Genomic DNA, 20,237 nt, shown 5'->3' with positions numbered 1-20,237 from the left:
AAAAATAGGAAGAAGTGACAACACTCATGGGAAACAGCCTCACCATTTTAATCCATGTATTTGGTAAAGCTCTAAAATGAAAAAGAAGACTGTTAACTTTTATAGGTTACAGATGATAGAGAATTAATACAAGGGAAAGCAATAGCTAGGAAGTTTATATAATTTATAGAATATTTTACCTTCTGTATAGATGTGTCCAAAGAATTTAAAAGAATTTTTAATTTTTCTCCAAAGAATTAAAAAGAATAATGGTCATGACTGTCCTTTCTGTTTGAAAATGGTGTTTCTTTAAATCTATCTGCATTTTAAAACAAATAGTGATGCCCATTGACATTGTACTGCCTTATGTTGAGTTGACCTCTAGGTCTTTGGTTCACAGTAACTCTTGGGGTTTGAGTCTTCTCTTTGTCATAGAGCGCCCAACATTTTTATTTGCGTGCATGGTCAGTTGTGTCTGACTCTTTTCAACCCCATGAACTATAGGGTGCCAGGGTCTGCTGTCCATGGAATTTTCTAGACAACAATACTCGAGTGGGTTGCCATTTTCTTCGCCAAACATTTTACTTAGAACAAGCTAAACTTTTTTCATTTTGTCACTGTTTCTTTTATAGTATGGCAGCAACTGCTGTCATTTCTTACCATACTCGGAGTATTAAAATATCCTTTGCAAGTGCAGTAAAACAAAATCTAAAAAACAGCCATGTTAAAAGACTAGATGCAAATTAAGCCATATTCTAACATCTCAGTTGGAGTCTGAGGGACTGTGGCCCTTTGACGTTAAACCAAATTCTAGATGTTATAGCCAAAGGATGGCCGAGATGACCTAGAAGAGTTTAGTGTAAATCATTACATGCATATATCTTTCTAAGCATGTACTAGGCTCAAAACAGGAAGGAAAGAGGGAGCAGTTGTTTAGAGTTTAGCTGTGGTAACATGTGTTTAAAGGCAGGGGGCAAGGATGGGGGGAAAGGACCACTTTTGGGTTAGATTTCCAAAAATATACAGGTAAAAATAGTTTGGAATAAAGAAAAGACTTGTGTCAAGGATGAATCCTTTAGCTCGGAGTACACCTCATTTTAGATACAGTGACCCATTTGTCTGACTTCGCAAAACACACTAATTATTTGAATCTTTGCTGTGGATGTACACATCCAGTGATGGGACCGTCCAGTTTCTTAGGAAAATTGACATACATTATTTCTTACTGCTCATTTCTTGGAGACTCCACAGACAGCTCCAAATGTGCAAAAGTTGGGAGCACATCTTTTTCACAAAATCTTTAATTCTGCCCTGTAGTGTTTTTTCCTCCACCATTTCCTGTGATCTTTCAAATAGATTCATTAAAGATCTGGGTGTTCCAAAGTAATTCTTTGATGTGGTTAGTACCATTTGTGGTTAATCTAATTTGTGGTTTATAGTTGGCCAGAGCATTTACAACCTCAAAAGCCTTTTCCAGGTCTTCTCTGTGTAGGTTTTGGCAGCTTCTATGTACTGTGAAGAAAATGTTGCTGCTCTGATGCCATAGCCCCATGAACATTGCAAATTTTCCCTGAACTACAAGAACCATTTCCACTATATTCTCTCCAGTCTTCCTCCTGGTTTCAGACTGTTGGTAATATGTTGGCCTCACTTTGGTTTGCAGGCTTGGGGATTTCTTGTTGCTGTTGTCTTTTTTGTTTTGTTGTCCTTCTTTGAAATATAGATTATTTCTCCAGCGTTTTACTTTGACTGTTTATTCATAAGAGAAATGTATCGTGCAAGTCTCCCCACACAGACACTGTTACAGTTTCACTGTGGCCTTTAACAAGATGTTCTTAACTGATCCCGCTGGGTGACTCTCTGGATCTTCCCCCACTCCCTCCGCCCATCTCCCAGGTTGTTTGAGGATAGAAAACCTTTCTTCCATACTGTGCTGTTTCATTTGACTCACATTTCCTTGGATTCTTTATTCATATTTCATGGTGCTGACTTTCAAGAATAAAGATGTAATTGAGAGGCATGCCTGGAGTGCGTAGTTTGTTGTTAGCTGATAGTTTGATTGATTAAGATAGTCGAATTATTCTGCTTGATCCTGACCTGACACGCCGCTCACCTTAGTGGACCGTGGCATATGGACAGCGGCAGGTGCAGGGAATTGCCCGCTTTAGCAGTGCTCTGACATACTTGATCTGTTTCTCCTTCCCTCAGGAAAAACTTTGCCAGCAGAAGTATAACGTCTCCTGCATAATGATCATGCCCCAGCACCAAAGGCAAGGATTTGGACGGTTTCTCATTGATTTCAGTAAGTGAAGTACTTTATTTACTTTCATGATCCAGGGAGCTGACGGCTATTAAAGGAGAGTAGTACTTAAAACTTTATTTAACCTACTGTGTTGTTTTTATCAATAGATAATGGGTTTTCTACTTATATTTACATAGGTTAGAAAATCTTCCTCAAGTGAAAAATGTATTGCTGCTCACTATTGTACTCTAGGAAATTGAGACCCCATCTCTCGCAGAGTCACCAGCTCACAAAGCCATTACCCTGAATGAACCGGCAGAATTACATTCCATTCTGTGAGGCTCATGCTCATTAGCACCAAAAGAGGCAATTATTTGTGATTAAAGCCAGAGGAAGTGTTATTTAAAAGGATTTTCAGCTTTCTGAAATTCTGCCTATAATCTTGTGCAGTACAGAGTAGAAACAGGGGTTTGTCTATTTAGAAAAACAATTCTTTAGGTAGCCTATCCTTGGAGCCTCTCTAGTAGAAATAAATATCTTGTTTTGTTAATTTCCTTGTCTCTTATGGAAATTACTATGGAAATGTTTGTATTTAGAGGTTCCCCAAGTAATACTTTTTATACACATTTGTATCTGCTGAGTCTCCTCGATGAAAATCGGAATACTACTTTAAAGTATGCATAAAATAATGTTTAAAGAAAGTTGGTCGTTTTTTTCCTCCTTTGTTTATATTAGATTGGATGTGTAAATACAGTATTAAGGCTGCATTTGGAGATTTTATTCAAAATATCCAGATAACAGGAAGACCAGGTATCTCATGATAGTAATCTGACCATGTGAAAATCTGTCACTAGGAACTGTGTGCTTCTTCATTACCAGAGTTTAAACTGAAAGAAGGAAAACACAGCAAATCATGTAATCGTCATAAGGTACATCAGATGCAAAACCAAAATGTAAATATACTCAAGGAAAACCATGAAGTGACGTGTTGAGTCTAAATCTTTATTATTAGATGTTGAAATATGAAATTTTGGGTGTAAAATATAACTATATAGCAGTGTTGGACTGATTTGTATAATTTATTGACATTGAAAGATAGTATTCTTCTTTGAAGTATTTTAATTGATTATATTTTCAGATGATATTTCTGGTCATTAATTCATTACCTTAGTCTTACTCTTCTTTCTTGATCTAGTTATCCCACGAAAGGTCATCTTACCGGAAGTTCACCATTTTATTTTACAGCCCCAGTTGTAATGTGTTCTACAGGCAAATCCAATTGTTTTGTTTTTGTGTTTTTTTGTGGCCACTGTTCACAAGCTGTTCCTAATAATTTTGGGTATGCCTTGCAGCCATTTGAGCCTTAAATTTTGGATAGTATTTGCATGTTTACAGAGTAAGGCAGACTACTTAGTTCAGTATTCGTGATCTTCCAACGGCTAGTTCCAGCCTCTCTTTGGGGCTTTTTCATGTATTATGTTGTATATTAACCTCCATTTCCTCAAATACTTTGAGCAGATTCCCATATTTCCATTGTCGGTGCCCTGCCTTCCTTAAATGACCACTTCCTCCTTTTCTAGCCTCTATTCAAAATCCTACCCGCTGTTAAGAACTGGCTCAAGAACTTCCTTTTTATTTTTTTCTTAATTGGAGGATAATTGCTTTACAATGTTGAGTTAGTTTCTTCTGCACAACCACGTAAATCAGCTGTAAGTATACATATATCCACTCCCTTTTGAGCCTCCAGCCTCTTCTTTTTGATCCCATCTCCCAGAATTACATCCTGTTTTTTTCTTGGCTTTATATCTCTGCAGTGTAGCACTTAGATTCAATTCATTCTTTTGTAGTAATTATTTGATACAAGTGTCATGCTTCCAGCTTGCTGTAAGCTCCTTGGCTACCTTCTTTTCATTCAGCACGGCAGAGCACTCGTAATCTGCAGTAGATGTATTTTTGCTCGTTTGAATGGAATCTCCAAAGTGATACGGTCACTGCTCCTGATAATTTTCTACCTAAAGTTTAAAAGGGACTGGTACTTACCAGGTAAAAATGCAGGTCTCTAAATATAGTAGCCACTTATTTGTTCAGCATGGTCTGGTACTGAGGCCTTCTGCATAAAATAACAACCCAGGAACAAATGCAAATCTTTATGTTAACCATTTTAGTGAAAACTGTATTAGAATCTACTCTGTTTTTTGAAACAACTAGGGAACACAGTGGAATCTATCTGGACGGCTCAAAGCCATCATGACGAATGCCATCCATTAGGGTGCAGCCAGGCAATGCAGTGCTAAAAGGTGTCATTTTAGATTTTCTCGTTCATGTACCCTTGGCATCACCCTGCACTGCAGTGTGTTAAGAAGTATGGTGAATGATTTGAATAAAGCTGAAAGGGGATTGGTGCTGTTTCTTCAGAGACGAGGAGATCAGGGGAAGAATTTTATAGCGCTCAAAGAAAATGGGGACTAGTATAAACCAAACAGAAATTCAATTTAAAACCAAAAAATAATTCCTTGGCTGCACACGTTTTAAAGAAGATAGAGTAGGCTGCTGCCAAAATTGATAGCCTCTCCTCATTTGGAGTTACTTAAAATAATAGTATATAAATATCTTTCTATGATGATTAGATCCAATCTTTTGCAGAAGGAGGAGATAAACCCCATGACCTCGCATAATCCTTATTGATCTTATAATTCAGAACTCAGGGCAAAATAGATAACTGGAGTTACAAGTTTTCTAAAATCTGCTCTGTTTTTTTTTTTTTTTTTTTTTTTAAGGAAGCTTTTAAGGGTTAAATTTATTTTATTTCTACTTGTACATGAGCCTGAGGGTCTTTTGGTCCGGGCAGGTATTTTCAGTAATTGAAAGAAGGTTTTAAGGCATGAAATCTTTATTTGGTTTATAATAACTACTGGTTCAGGAAGCTAAATAAGACACCAATAGAAGGAAAGCTGTTCACTGCCCAGCTGCCCACTGGCAGACAGAATATAGACATGGGCACAAAGTGATGAGTGAATGTAAAGAACTGTGACTCTAAAGCTCTGAACACTGTTCTCAACAGATGGAATGGTCATCCCAGCACCAAATGCTGTCCTTAGAATAATGCTATTGTGTGTGTCTTCCTAGGACAGCTTGTCTGGGATGTGTCAGAGCAGGGCTTCCCCAGAGGTCATCTGCAGATTGGCCGAAGTGACTAAGGGCACCTACTCCCAGTCTGCTCATAAACCAACTCATAGGTTTTGTAGCTCTGCCCAAAACTTCAGTCAGAAGTGGATAGTGGAAGGAGTGACTTGTCATGGGTTGAAGCTAATACTGTATTTCTCTTTCTCTCCTGCTTTCTAAGATTTCCCTCTCTCCCTCAGTTAGAAAATTTCAGTCCTCCCCTTCTCTGTGTCCACACACATACACATACAACTCTCCATCCACACCAGGCATCTCAGAACTCCAGAGAGCCCCCTTCCCTCAAAACTTCTGTGATTCCTGCTTCCAGGTCTCCCAGGGTGAGGCATTAGCATGTCCCTGCCAGGCTGTGCCCTGTCCCTGCTGCCAGAGCCCCCCAGCAGTGCCTTTCCAGCTTACTCCTCTCCCTTCAATTTTGAAGTACTCTCAGACTTAGAGGAAAGTTCCCATCTACTCCACCCCAGATCCCCAGATACTGACATTTTGTCACAGTTGTTTTTTGCTTTATTATTCTCAGTCTTCCTCTTGCTCCCTCCCATCCCCCTCTGTCATTCTGTATTTCTTTTCCAGAATCATTTGAGAGTCATATGTAATCATAAATTACAGACCTGTTGCACCTTTACCCTTACCATTTCAGTGTGTTTTTCTTTTTTTAAAAAAAAAAAAAGATGCTCTCATACAAAACCATAAATTATCAAAACCAAAAAATTAATGTTGATTCAGCATTATCTGTTATCTAATCTGTCTATCTTGTTCAAATTTCAAATGTTGCCAGTTTTCACTTATGTCCTTTCCAGGGGGAAAAAAATTTTTTTTTCCCCAGTCCAGGATCGCATGTTGAGTTATTATATCTCTAGAGTTATTTGGAATGACACCTTAGTCATTTTTTGTTTTGTGTTGTTGTTACCTTGACATTTTTGAAGTATAGAGACCATTTTTTTTGCACATTGTCCCTCAGTTTGGGCTCATTTGATGTTTCCTCATGAGTAGGCTGGAGTTCTCCATGTTTTGGCGGGAAGACACAGAAGTGATGCTGGGTCCTCCCGAGCACCTCCCAGCAGGATCACGTGATCATTTCTTTGTCCCATTACTGGTGTAAGATGGTGCCTTTCAGATTTCTTCACTATAGAATAACATTTTTCCCTTTGTAATCAGTAATATCCTAGTAAGAGGATACTTTGGCATTATGTAAATATCTTATTTCTCATCCAATTTTCACCTACTACCTTTAGCGTTTATTTATGATTCTTATCTAAAACAGTTACTACTTTGGTAGTTACCAAATAATGATTTTTAAAATCCCAATGTATCGTCTACTTCTTGTCGATATTTGCTGTAAGGAAAGTGAGTGCAAGTGAAAGTTGCTCAGTCGTGTCTGACTCTTTGTGGCACTTCCTTTGTGACCCCATGGACTATACGGTCCCTGGAATTCTCCAGGCCAGAATACTGGAGTGGGTAGCTGTTCCCTTCCTCCCAGCCCAGGGATCAAACCCAGGTCTCCTGCATTACAGGCAGATTCTTTACCAGCCGAGCCACCAGGGAAGCCCAGAGCTTCCTTTATTAATTTTTTAGTTAAAAAATCACTTGATTTATCTTGTTATTCTTTAATTTATATAATTATGGACTACTTAATGAATTTTTATTTTATTCTATGGATTATAACCTGTAGCTGCCATTGTTTATTTTGATATTCAGATTGCCCCAGATTTATTCTGTGCGAACTGCTTCAGACTGGTGCCTGTGTCCTGGTGCCTGACATGTCTGATCCTTCCTTACTTTCTGGTACAACAAACTTAATGTGCCAGATTCATCTTATTCTCTCTCTGACCTAGCCCTGGAATCACACATTTCTGTTTTAAAAGTCTTTAATTCTTTATGGTGAAAAACAATGTAAAAACCAAGATCTGAGCACTTAGGTGTCCATACTGCTACTGGGGTGTCACTGCTTCTAGGGCCTCTCAAGGGGCAAGAGCCAGGAAAGAAGAGATAAATGTTTCTGAGTGTGTGTGTATGTATACACACACACACACATCCCTGTTATGAGTTCACTGAGCTTTGCATTCCAGATCAACACCTCTGCAGAGTTTTAGTCTATCCTTCCATATTACTGTATTTGCACCTCTCTTCTCTGGTAGTGAGAAACCTGACTTCTATTACCTACAGTATATTTATTAATGTGCTTAGTCCTAGAATACACATTAAATCATTTTAGGATTGCTAATCACATCACTGTATAAAACAGACCTTCTAATGAGAGGTCAGTATTTGTATATAGTTCTTCACGACTTCACTCTGAGTACAACTGTTTTCAAATGTTAAGAATATAGAACAACATGATTTTCAAAGTTGAAACTGAATTAAAGGGTATACTCAAAGAAGCGTTACTGCCTCCTCAGACCCATTCCGAGCCTTTCCTGCAGGTCACCAATCTTACTAATTTCTGTATATCCTTTCATTGTTTCCTCTGGTACAAATGCTTATGGAGCAGTGATAATCTGTTGTATATACTTTCAGTTGTGTAGGACTGTGCTTGGTCGGGCAATGGATGGGCAGTGACAAACTGTCTTTTACTTAGGCCTGCAGAGCCAAAACCCTGCCTAGGGAGCAGGATACAAAACCCAGGCTCCTGTGCTGACCCAGGAGAGACCCAGGGAACACAGCTGATTCAGCAGTAGGTTGCAGAACATTGTGCCAGGTAGTGGTGAAACAGGCTGGCAAAAGCACGTACTTGTGTGTTTATGTAAATGCGTTTATCTGATTCTGAACTGGATAATGAAGAAGGATGAGAAAAGATTCATTTCTTACCTCTTCAACCTTGTCGATTGGGAAACCATAGTCTACGTTCAGCCAAACGCAAGCAAGAGAAATGAAGACACAACTCTTGCTGGGTGGTTAATTAAGTTCACTGAGGAGACATCAATTGTTGGACAGTATGTTTCTACAATAGATATTGAGAGCTCGTGGCATGAGAAGTTAAACGTGAAAGCATTCCAGGCTGAGGAAAGAGCATATTCAAAAGTGTGAGCATGTACAGAATCGTGTTAGATATTTAGGTAACAACAAAAGAAACTCCAGGTAGACTAAAGACTTAGAGATTAACAACAAAAAGAACATTTAGAAAGTAAAAGAAAGGATATCTAATTATTTATCTGGTCTTTAGATGGTCGTGGACATCCTGAGCATTAAGAGAATGAAAGAAATCACATGCAAGAAATAGACAGACTTCACTGTATAATAATGTAAAACTTCTATGTGGGAAAATATTAAAAGCAAACATAATAGGAAAGATGTTTGCAACAAATATACCAGGCAGTTTTGTTATCTGTAGTATTTAAACAAATATAAAAGTAAAGGTTTTGATAGTGTTAAAACATAAACCCTACTGGGAAAATGAGTAGAAGTCATGAGCACAAAGTGTGCAGAAAAGGAAAAATCATTGATGGCAGCAACAGCACTGACATTTATTAAGTGTCTAATATGTGTCAGTCACCGTCATAGGAGTCTGTCCTCACATCACATGTTGAGATGTGTGCTTTTAGCCTCATTGTAAAGGGTTCAGAAGTAGGAAAAGTAAGCCAAAAGAGGTCAGCATTTCAACAATAGTATCCATAGTCATAGCTGACGTTTCTTAAGCACTTACCGTGTGTCAGGCACGTGCTGAGTCGCCTCAGTTGTGTCCGACTCTGTGTGACCCCACGGACTGTAGCCTGCCAGGCTCCTCTGTCCATGGGATTCTCCAGGCAAGAATGCTGGAGTGGGCTGCCATGCCCTCCTGCAGGGGCTCTTCCCGACCAGGATTGAACCTGCATCGCTTAAGTCTCCTGAATTGGCGGGTGGGTTCTTTATCACTAGCGCCACCCGGAAAGCCATATATGAGGTACTTAGCCCAACTTACACATTCACTTAATCCTTGCAGATACCCTCAGAAGTTAGTCACAGTTCTCTCTCTCTTGATGGCACAGAGACACTAGGAAACTTGTCTAAGATCACTCCTGAGCCACTGTTCAGTACCCCATAGAAGAAGGCTAAGATAAGGTGTAAAAATTAGACTTTGAAGACTGTGGTATAAGTGAAATTTAAAGAAGTAGATTTTAAAAGCTTAATTATCAAGGGCTGTAGGTTTTTTTGTTTTTAAGCTAGAGAGACTGGAGCACTGATGGAGAAAAATCAATGAGAAAACAAAGGATAACCAGAGGGGTTGTTTAGTACAAATGAGAAAAGGCATTTGATGAAATTCAGTATTCTTTCCTAATTTAAAATAATCAAATGTACTCATTTGAATCATAAGAATTCTAAATCTTACATTAACTTTTTCTTCTTTGTTTCAGACTTGACTTACTCTTAGGGGAGGGCGCTATAAAGAGTAGATGACAGTTGGGTCCAGGAGTCTACAAACTTAAATCTGCAGTTTTCCTGAGACTAGTGTACAGATGACAAGCTTTTCAGTTACATAAATTATCAGTTAACTTCACCTTCAGTCTGTCATTTTAAAAACGCTGTTTATTTGTAGGCCAATCATAAAAGTTTGTAAGCAGCTTCGATTCTTGGCTTTCTCCATTGTGTATTAAAATACTGTATGATGTATCAGGGTTGTCCTTCATGGAACAGAACTTGCTCTAGAGGAAATATGAATGATGGCATGAGTTAGGTACTTATTATTTCCAGAAATCACCTTTGCTGATCTTTTCTGTGATCTTGTATGTCAAGAGGTTTCCCCTCAGCTTTCATGAGGAATGTATACTGTTTACAAACTCAATCTGTCTTTAGTGTGTGCTGCTAGAAGATGTGTGCAAATGACCCAGTTTTGTGTCTACAAGTTATGAACTTGGTCATGTCACCAGTGTGGTTAGCAGTGTCCTTGCACTTGTTCACTTTTCTTAAGAATGAGCCTGGATTTAAGTCTCATTCTTAAGGAGTCCACACACCTGGATTTAAGGAAAATAAGAAATACAATAAACTTGTAAGAAAGGATGCTTCTGGGTACCATTTAATAGCTAGTTTAATCCTCACTGAGAATTAACAGATCAACGTTCCATGCCCTCATTCTTCCCCTGATCTGGTTCTAGTGACAGAGATCTCTTAGGTAGTTCAGACGGTCCAGTCCCAGTCTTGTCTTTCCTTTAGCCTCTTTATAGCTCTTGGCTGGTTTCTTGAGGAAGCACCACCTAGACAAGAAAGCACCTTCTCTGCCTACTACTCTGCCTTTCTAGGTCCATCAGGCAGAATTAGAAAGTCACATGCTGCATCTCTACCTAGAATATTGTGATGTTGAAAGTTAACATGATGTTGGTGATGTTAACCACATTACCTCTCTCAAAGAGAAAATGTCTTCCCCTGTATCTTAGATGCTGCTGCTGCTAAGTCACTTCAGTTGTGTCCGACTATGCGACCCCAGAGACGGCAGCCCACCAGGCTCCCCCGTCCCTGGGATTCTCCAGGCAAGAACACTGGAGTGGGTTGCCATTTCCTTCCCCAATGCATGAAAGTGAAAAGTGAAAGTGAAGTCGCTCAGTCGTGTCCGACTCTTAGCGACCCCATGGACTACAGCCCACCAGGCTCCTAAGTCCATGGGATTTTCCAGGCAAGAGTACTGGAGTGGGGTGCCATTGCCTTCTCTGATCTTAGATGCTAGCCAGTAGCTTAAATGTTATATATCTAAATACCAGGATACATCTCATAGTATTTCTGGTTACCAGCTAGCAACTTGCAGTTTTAACAGTCAGCCTTCAATAGATTACTTTAAAAGAGCTACTACTTACAAACTTTTCAGAACACAATTTAAGTAAAACTTAAACTATTAAACAAAAATTTAGAGTAACTTCATCCTACCTGAAAATTGCATGCTTTTTTTAGAACAAAATTTCTGATACTGACTGGCCTGTCTCCTGTAGAAAATAGGAGTTTTAATTTAGGAATCGAGTTGGTTGGGTTCCAGTGTGACACATTTTACCTGTTGGTAAATTCTAAAGAACTAGGACTTGACGGGAGTCACTAGCTTCTCTCTGAGGCCAAGTTGAGTACCATATCAGGACAAACAGGTTCTCCCCAAGAGATGGATCCTTAGTGTGGCAGGCCCTGGGGAGACACCCACTGCTCTAGTGAGGGTCTCTGGGCATCTCTGTGCCATTGTGGTCAACTTAGGGCTACAGTTTCCAACGAGTGACCCAGGAACTGGTCCAGCTAGCCAGAGATGTTGCAGTCTCCAGAGCTCTAGTGCTAGGCACCTCACCCTGAGCAGCCTCATCCTTTTACCCTGGCAGGCATGTGAATATTATCTTCTCCCTGTTGGGTGGAGGCCATGCAGCACTCCCTGGGGGCATAAACTCTGTTGGGTAGGTTACAGGATAAATATTTCACTTTCCCCTATTTATGAGCCCCACAAGCCAAGCATCAGAGATGTTTTAAGAGACCATGGCAGTGTGTCTTAGGTACATGATCCGACTGAAACACTCTGACCGCCTGTGAGGAGTTAAGCAAATTGAATGAAGGAGCTGTATATTTGACATGTGCTATTTACCTACTTTTGTGATTTTTATTTAATAGTTTTTCTTTTTTTTCAGTGGCACTGACTATTTAAAAAAAAGTGCTCTAGGCTGAGTAAGTGCAAAGTCATTTAGAAAGTTGCAGATGTCTTTTATATATTCATGGGTTATTGTCCGTCATGGAGGTAGAGTCTTCGTTCTCTTCTGTAATCTCACCCCTAGAAGAGCCTGGCCCTGAATTGTTGTTTAGATGCTCAGTCATGTCCAAGTCTGTTGCATCCCCATGGACTATAGCCCACCAGGCTCCTCTGTGGGCTGGGATAGAATACTGGAGTGGGTTGCCATGCCCTCCTCCAGGGGCTCTTGCTAATCCAGGGATCAAACTCCCATCTCCTGCATTGGGAGGTGTTTACTGCATTCTTTACTGCTGAGCCATCAGAGAAGCCCCTGGCACTGAATAGGTCTTTATTATTTATTGAATAAATGTTCAATGAATTACCTCAGGAAGAACTTTCTTAATATTCTTTCTCTTCTCACATGTGATTCTTAGGAAGAAGAATTGTATCTTATTAGAACATAATTAGGTGTGGTTTGCTGTCTTCCACATGATGTGTACACCCTGCCTTCTGTTGAGGTCTGGTATTTTTGTTTAAGGACAGCCTCTGTCTTAGGATCATATAAGTTGCATCAGAAAGGAAGCTGTTAGTTATCTACTATAAACCTTGAGCAGAGAATTGAGAGCTGTGACAAAATGCACATTTACACACAGTTGGTCAAAGAGATATTATCTTTTCCTGCTTTCATCAGATAATTCGTTTCTCCATGCATTTATTTTGGAAGGAGAATTCCAACTTTAGTCCTAAGAAACTGTCACGGCAGTTTCTTTCTTTGCAGAGCTTTCCCAGCAGCTCTTCTCCCGTGGTGAGCACAGGCTGAGCAACCATTAAGGAATAATAAATTATGCTTTTGAAATGGTGCTCAAGTCCTTTATGGCCTTTTCTAAGATAGGAGCTGCTCCCCCCACCTCCACCATGACACTTGTTGGAAGATAGAACCAGCAGCTGTATCCTCAGACTTTGGCTAGGTTTTGGAAGACATGTTTTGACCTGTGTAATCAAATATAATGATGACATATCTTTTAATAGGATTCTAGTTTATAATATAATAAGGGAAATGGCTATTTTTCCTTATTTTCTCATTATAATATGTTGTACTAGAAGCCTTTGTCATGACTGCTTTATTACACTGGGCTGAAGTACAGTATATTTTAATATGCTAAAGATAACATCAAGGTTGAAAATTGAGCTCTTCAGTGATTTATTCCAAGTGACTGTTACTGAATGCATTGAAATGAGTTGCATGAGGCAGTGCAGCTAACGATTTATTTATGTATCTTATTTTTAACTAAGCTTGTCATAAATAAGAGCAAATAAATAGCTCTTATAGAATAGTTTGTATTCATGCATCAATGAAAACATTGTAAATATGAAACATAAGACCTGCAACTACCATTTTGCCTTACATAGCTGAGAATGTTTCAAGTTTTGGCATGCAGGTGGATATTTTTTTAACAAGTCTTTTGCCTGTTTGAATTGTTTACATTGACCAGCATTTGCAGCAAGTAGTTTTGAATCCCACTACTGGGCAAGCTCCATTCCAGGAGTTAGTATGAGAAAACCTAGCCTTCAAGAATAAAGGGAACTTGGCAACACCGGCAGGGCTTCCCTGATAGCTTAGTTGGTAAAAAATCCGCCTGCAATGCAGGAGACCCTGGTTTGATTCCTGGGTCGGGAAGATCTACTGGAGAAGGGATAGGCCACCCATTCCAGCATTCTTGGGCTTCCCTTGTGACTCAGCTGGTAAAGAATCCGCCTGCCATGCGGGAGACCTGGGTTTGATCCCTGGGTTGGGAAGATCCCCTGCAGAAGGGAAAGGCTACCCACTCCAGTATTCTGGCCTGGAGAATTTCATGGACTACAATTCATGGGCTCACAAAGAGTCAGACACGACTGAACGACTTTCACTTTATCCTGGTCTGGAGAATTCCGTTGACTGTATAGTCCATGGGGTTGCAAAGAGTTGGACATGACTGAGCGACTTTCACTTCACTGGCAGCACCATCACAGGGGCCAGGACTTGTTTACTGCTTTACCCCAAGCCACAAGCACAGTGTCACATGCATAGGTGAGCCCACAAAAAGTTTGCTGAGGGAGAGAAGTAATGAATGCCCAAATGTAGTCTGTCCTCTTCTCTGTCAGTGACAGCACCTGTCCAATTGACCCAGCCAGATCTCAGATCTCCTCTCCATCTTTGGATTTTGCGTGTTTTTTTTTTTTTTTCTCATTCATTGATCCCTTCATCCTTTCCTTCAGCGGCATGCTTTGCACAGACTCTGCCGGGGTTAGCCTTGGTGATGAAAACATCAGGATAAATGATCTAGTTCTTGCTCACAGGAAATGGGCACAGCAAGGATGTTCCCCACCCACCCACCCAGTGTATGCCTTGAAGCACACTTGGGCTGCATCATTGCAGAGGAGGAAATGCTTCCCACTTCCGTTTCCATTTTCCCCGCTAAGATACATGCAAGGGAAGCATTTTTTCATTATTAAACCAAGAGCAAGAAAGGTTTTGTTCCAATTGGTTGAAATTAGTGCTATACCTGGTTTTGGTTTCAAGGGAGCTATTCTCTGTAAACATATTTTGCAGCTTGTAGTAGTATGTTTGAAGTAGAATATTGTAAGATAATAGTTTGATAACATCCTCTCTCCAGGAAATTTCTAAATAATATATTTAAAATTTCAGTTGATTGTAAAGCAGAAATTTTTTATATCAATTTGTTTTGGGTTAAGCAACTTTCTTACATTTGTTTTGAATTCTGTTAGGGAAATACTAGTAAGAAACCTGATTTGTTTTTTCTCCCTCATGATTTTTTTTTTTTTTTCCTCCCTCATGGATTTGTGTTCCATGTGATTCTGCTCTAATATTAGTGCTGCATTTTCACATTTACCAATATAAAAACCTTGTTTTATACTTAATTCACGTTGAGTCCTGCTTTGAGCTAACACCACAGAGGAGCTACTTTTTTTCAACAAAATAGTTTTAAATTAATGTTTATAAAGTGCTTTAAAATAGCTTGGTGGATTAAGAATAATTCAGTTGTGCATTTGTCCACACTGAAAAAAAATATGCAGTGTGATTATATAGTAGAAGGTATTGAAAAAAGTTGCTGAAATCTTGAGGAAAATATAATGCACGTTGACCTCACTATACACAATATATTTGCATATGTCCTTGGGGGGGATAGTTTGGTGATAAAAGTATAAAGAAACACAAGAGATTACTGTTAGTCATGACTGTGGTTACTTAAGAAGAAGAAAGGAGGAGGGTAAACAGGATGGGACAGGTGGGAGGTTTGTAGCGGGCTAGCTAGCAAGCTTCTACTTCTTGATCCTGAGAGATGGTTACAAGGGTGTTGCTTTATGATAATCTATTAAGCTGTATATATTTATTTAATATGTCTCTGTGTTTAATTTTTGCTTTTTTGTTGTTTGTTTTTTAAAGGAAGTGATATTCTTGAAATAGGAGATAATGTCCTATGGTATCTGTTTTAGAGCTTAGACTTTTACATGAATATAAGGGGATTCCCAGGTGGCGCTCCTGGTAAAGAACCTGCCAGTGCAAGAGACATAAGAGATATTGGTTCAGTCCCTGGGTCAGGAAGATCCCCTGGATAAGGGCATGGCAACCCACTTCAGTATTCTTGCCTGGAGAATCTCCATGACAGAGGAGCCTGACAGGCTGCAGTCCATGGGGTTACAAAAAGTCAGACACGGCTGAAGCGACTTAGCACACTACAAGTGTATTTGGTATATTGGCATCACCTTTATGTCAGACTTTGCAGGATCATTTATTTTTTTTTAATTGGAGGATAATTGCTTTGCAATGTTGTGATGGTTTCCACTGTACAGCAACGTGAACCAGCCGTAAGTCTACCCATATCCCCTCCCTCCTGCGTCTCCCTCCCATCCCGCCTCTCTAGGTTGTCACAGAGCACCAGACTGAGCTTCCTGTGCTATGCAGCAGCTTCCCACTAGCTATCTGTTTTACACATTGTAATGTATATATTTCAGTGCTATACAGAATCACTTTTATGTGAAGGAAATATCCTGAAATTTACTAGAATCATGGCCTCTCAAATGTTAAGTCCGTTAGAAAAACAGCATTCCTGTAAATTATGTTTCTACTCTTAAACCTAGAGAAACATAAATGAAGGGCTGTATGTTAACACAGGTGATAAAATAGAGGATGCAGGCAAGGAATGCCTGTGCAGAATAGGGGTGAACTGAGGAGAGAATATGGAATGGAAAGACCAAAGAGATGAAGAAGAGACACTGCAGCCTTGGGACTTTTTTTCCTCTTCTCTTCCCTCCCTTCCTTCCTTCTTTCCTCCACCCCCACCTTCCCTCTCTTCTTTCCTTGCTCTTTTTTTTTCAATAACTTAATTTGCTTATTTTATTTACTTTTCTGTGTTTGATCTTTGGCTGCGCTGGGTCTTCGTTGCCCCACGCCGGCTTTCTCTGTTTGGGGAGCAGTGGCTTCTCTTGCAGAGCACAGGCTCAGCCATTGCGCCGCATGGGCTTACTGACCGTGGCATGTGGGGTCTTCCAGGATCGGGGAACAAACTTGGGTGTCCTGCAGGCAGATTCTTTACCACTGAGCCACTAGGGAAGCCCCCCACCCTTTTTTTGATCCAAAATAAGGGAAAGCAATACTGGCAGACGTTGTAAGTGTAGGAAATTGCCCTTCCACCAAGAATGCTGAAGTGTTCAGCATTCCGATATTTGGGGCAGATTTTTAGGCACTAGAAACAGTGCTTACAGAAGAGAAAAGATGTTTAAAAGTTAGATTTTTTAAGAAAGGTAAGGAAAAAGGCTAGAATGTCTTAAAATGAGAATAGATTCTGCTGATTATTTGTTGCAAAAGCAGACTTCTTCTTTCTAAAGAAGCAGATGATTCTCTGTAGATTAGAAGTCCTTCCCTGTGGTTTGCCCAGTATTGGAGCTTTCCCCCATGAATTTAAGGAAGCTAATGAGATTTTTTTTTTCCCTACCAAAGCAGAAGAGCCTCTGAGGACTCTGACAGCCTTCTACCCCTGCAAGTTTTAGTTGCATCCAGTTAAGAACTTACAGACCATAATGAATGTTTTTAGAGAGCAAATAAATTGAATGACACCTGTGAATTTGTTTTAAATGTTGTTTATTTTACCAGATAATTTAGATAAATCTTTCTTGAAGAGGAAGAGAAATCATGAGTTTTCATGAATAATCTGGAGCTTTTCAGAGGATTACTTTGAAATACCTCCCTGCTGAGTTTTCATAAATTAAGCATAAACTTTCTTTGACCTCATCGCACATAATTAAATAGCTGTTGAAGGGTTAAAACCAGCTAAAAAGCAATTCTGTGTCTTGATCCCCATTCTCCAGCAAAATTATACAGGAAGTTTCTTTTGGTTCTCAAGCAGGGTAATTACAAGAGACAGTTACATAATTTACAGTTTCAGCCTGTTCGTCCATAATCACACACTTCCACCTAGTTGTATATACCCCCATGAGTATCCGCATTATACTTTGATTTGTAAATGATGATTGCAGTGTAATTGATTGCTTGCATGTAGCATATTGAATTGATTTTTTAAAATGAACTTTAGCTGTTAACATATCTATTTGAATAAATATTATTTACGTAGTTTGTGGTTCTTGCGTTCAACAGTTGTATACTGGTTAACAAATTAAATTCCCAGAGCTTTTTTCCTTATTAAATTTGGAAAATGTAGTGTCTGTCCACAACCTAACTAGAAAAGTGCCTAGAATACAGTGGGCATTCCACTGCTGAACGCACTGTTAAACAATCCCAACCTTTTGAAAGTTGGATGGACATTCTTTGGTTACCAGTGACCACAGAATATAAAGGCTTACAGGTTTAATACTAGTGATACTGTGGCAAAAACTGTGCTAATACTAATATATTGTTAGCACAGTTTTTGCTACAGTATTAATATTACTAGTATTAAACCTGTAAGCCTATATATATATAATAACAATATATTAATATTAGCACAGTTCCCTCATAGCTCAGTCAGTAAAGAATCTGGCTGCAATGCATGAGACCTGGGTTCAGTTCCTGGGCTGGAAGATCCCCTGGAGAAGAAAATGGCAACCCACGCCAGTATTCCTGCCTGGAGAATCCTATGGCAAAAGAGCCTGGAAGGCTATAGTCCATGAGATCACAAGAGTCAGACACGACTTAGCAACTAAACCACCAATATTAACATATTGTTACTGAAGTCTCAGCTGTTAAGTACTTCTTGAATTAGGGAGCCAATCTAAAAGGTGGACTTTGAGAGATAATTACCTGCTAACTGAAGGGGTAGCTACTGATGTCTTTTCATACCACTAGTGATGACGCTTCATAGATTTTGTTTTTCCAACAGCTAATATCTAACTGTAGCCAGTTGGACTTTAAGATCCCTGTAGGATTAATGGCTAGAAATTTACATGACACCAAGTCCACTGGCAAAGCAGCCAGTGACTTGACTGAATACCTCATCCCAGCCTAGCTTCCTGCCCCATCCAGCCTGCAGGTGCAGGAAGCTGCATTTCTGTCAAAATGGGCTCATCAGTAACCCTGTGTGGAGACCACCTTTTATTGCCAGAGGCTTTTTACTTCCAATCCTGTTTGAAAGCTTAGAGGAGATAAATAAAAAGTGAAAAGAGAAGTTTCCGACTTCTATAGACCAGTGAAATAGCACTGTTTGTCTAAGTCACCTTGGGTGATAGGCCGTGCTTTGGTTTTAGAAAGTTGTCTCAAAGACAGACCCTTTTTGAAATGTACTTTAAAAACAAAGAAAAATTTTAGATTTTGCTTCCCACTTTTTCCTTTTTTCAGTCTTGCTATATTCTTACATTTGCAGTGCAGAAAGCTCATCACTCATGATTGGAATTATAACATACTTTGTCCGGTTTTTGAAAATTATAACTGGAAACACACACACAAAGTATTGTGGGGCAGTTGTGGGAGAAGAAACATATGGAAAGGCAAGTTGTTCTTCTATCTGTCTCCCAAACGTGGTTTGAGATCAGTGGCCAGTGTCCATGTTGGTTTAAATGCTCCCCCTTGGTTGGCCGGGTAGGATTTGACCAGACTATTAGAATAACTTTTTCAGCCACCCTCCACAGAAGCTCAGTGGTCAAAAGAAACTCCCCTTTTTGTTTTTTGTAGTATTTAAAGAAGAGTTCAGTTGTAATGTTTTACAGAGAACGGTCACACAGGTGCAGCATTGTGAATATATACTGTTACGTGCTCTGAGCAGATGCTTTATTTGAAATGTGTATGGGTTTAATGCAGTGATTAAAATGTAACTGTTCAAAGTTAAATTCTTGTTACCAGGATTTTGCAAGTTCGATATAAAAATTGTATCCAGGTTTCAACTTGGAAGAAATTTAGTTTTTGAAATAGTTTTTCAGATTGAATCTCCAGTGTGGACTTTTGCCTATTTACAAGAAAGGGCACAGTTTGTAAATGCCAGATTACTTCATCTTAAAAATTTTTTTTGGTAAATTTGTTTTTCCCAAAACTTTCCAGAATTTAAAAGTGGTTTGAACTGTGGAAACCCACAAAAGGTCCCAAAGGAGGGCATTCTTCTGACATGTTTTTCTAATTTCTGTCACCTCAGATGTCATGGTACCGGTACTGTATTACTATTATCTAACCAAGGGTGCCTCTGAGTGATGAGTCAGAGCTGAACTTAATTTGCAATAGGCAAGGGCCTCATAAAAAAAAAAAAAAAAAAAAACTAGTTACTTCCCAGATATAGTTAAGGAAAGATTTTTTTTTTTTTTTAATTCTTGCCTTCCCCAAATGGTTTTAGTTTGGGAATAAGTGAGAGTGACAAATTGATCATTTTGTTCTTTGTCAGAGGTGCCTCATCTTCCTAACAAGAAATTTGGGAGACTGAATCTATTTCATACATGATAACCTTCTTAGAAAAATTATATTTTTCTAATACACCAGACCAGGAGGACCTTGATGGTGTGGTAACATGGCACATGTAAACAAATATTTCTCAGTTAAATGTTTAAATCGGTGAAGCTTCTGCAAAGTCTGCCACGGAGTTCTCTGCCAAGTGACCCTCTTCTCCTCTCTGCCGTTAACTCTCAGGTGTCTCTGGTTCCCCCAGGATTCTCCTTCTACTTGGATCTCTCATTAGGCACCATTGCTACCACCACAGCCTTTGCAGGGCAAGACAGAAATGAGAAGTGGGATTGGTATTCCACCTCTATTTAACATTCTGGCCA

General features: G+C 39.4%; 1 protein-coding gene across 5 annotated transcripts in view; it reads left to right on the top strand.

Moving 5' to 3' along the window:
• Positions 1-20,237, top strand: part of KAT6B (lysine acetyltransferase 6B) — a 183,540-nt gene that overhangs the window by 144,519 nt on the left and 18,784 nt on the right. For all 5 annotated transcript variants that reach the window (XM_018042382.1, XM_018042383.1, XM_018042384.1 and 2 more), the window contains one exon: positions 2,188-2,281. In XM_018042382.1, coding sequence (XP_017897871.1) covers positions 2,188-2,281 — 94 coding nt within the window. The remainder of the gene's footprint in view (positions 1-2,187; positions 2,282-20,237) is intronic.

This window comes from Capra hircus, chromosome 28, assembly GCF_001704415.2.
Source record: "Capra hircus breed San Clemente chromosome 28, ASM170441v1, whole genome shotgun sequence".
Taxonomy (NCBI): domain Eukaryota; kingdom Metazoa; phylum Chordata; class Mammalia; order Artiodactyla; family Bovidae; genus Capra; species Capra hircus.
This window is presented reverse-complemented; position numbering and strand designations above follow the sequence as displayed.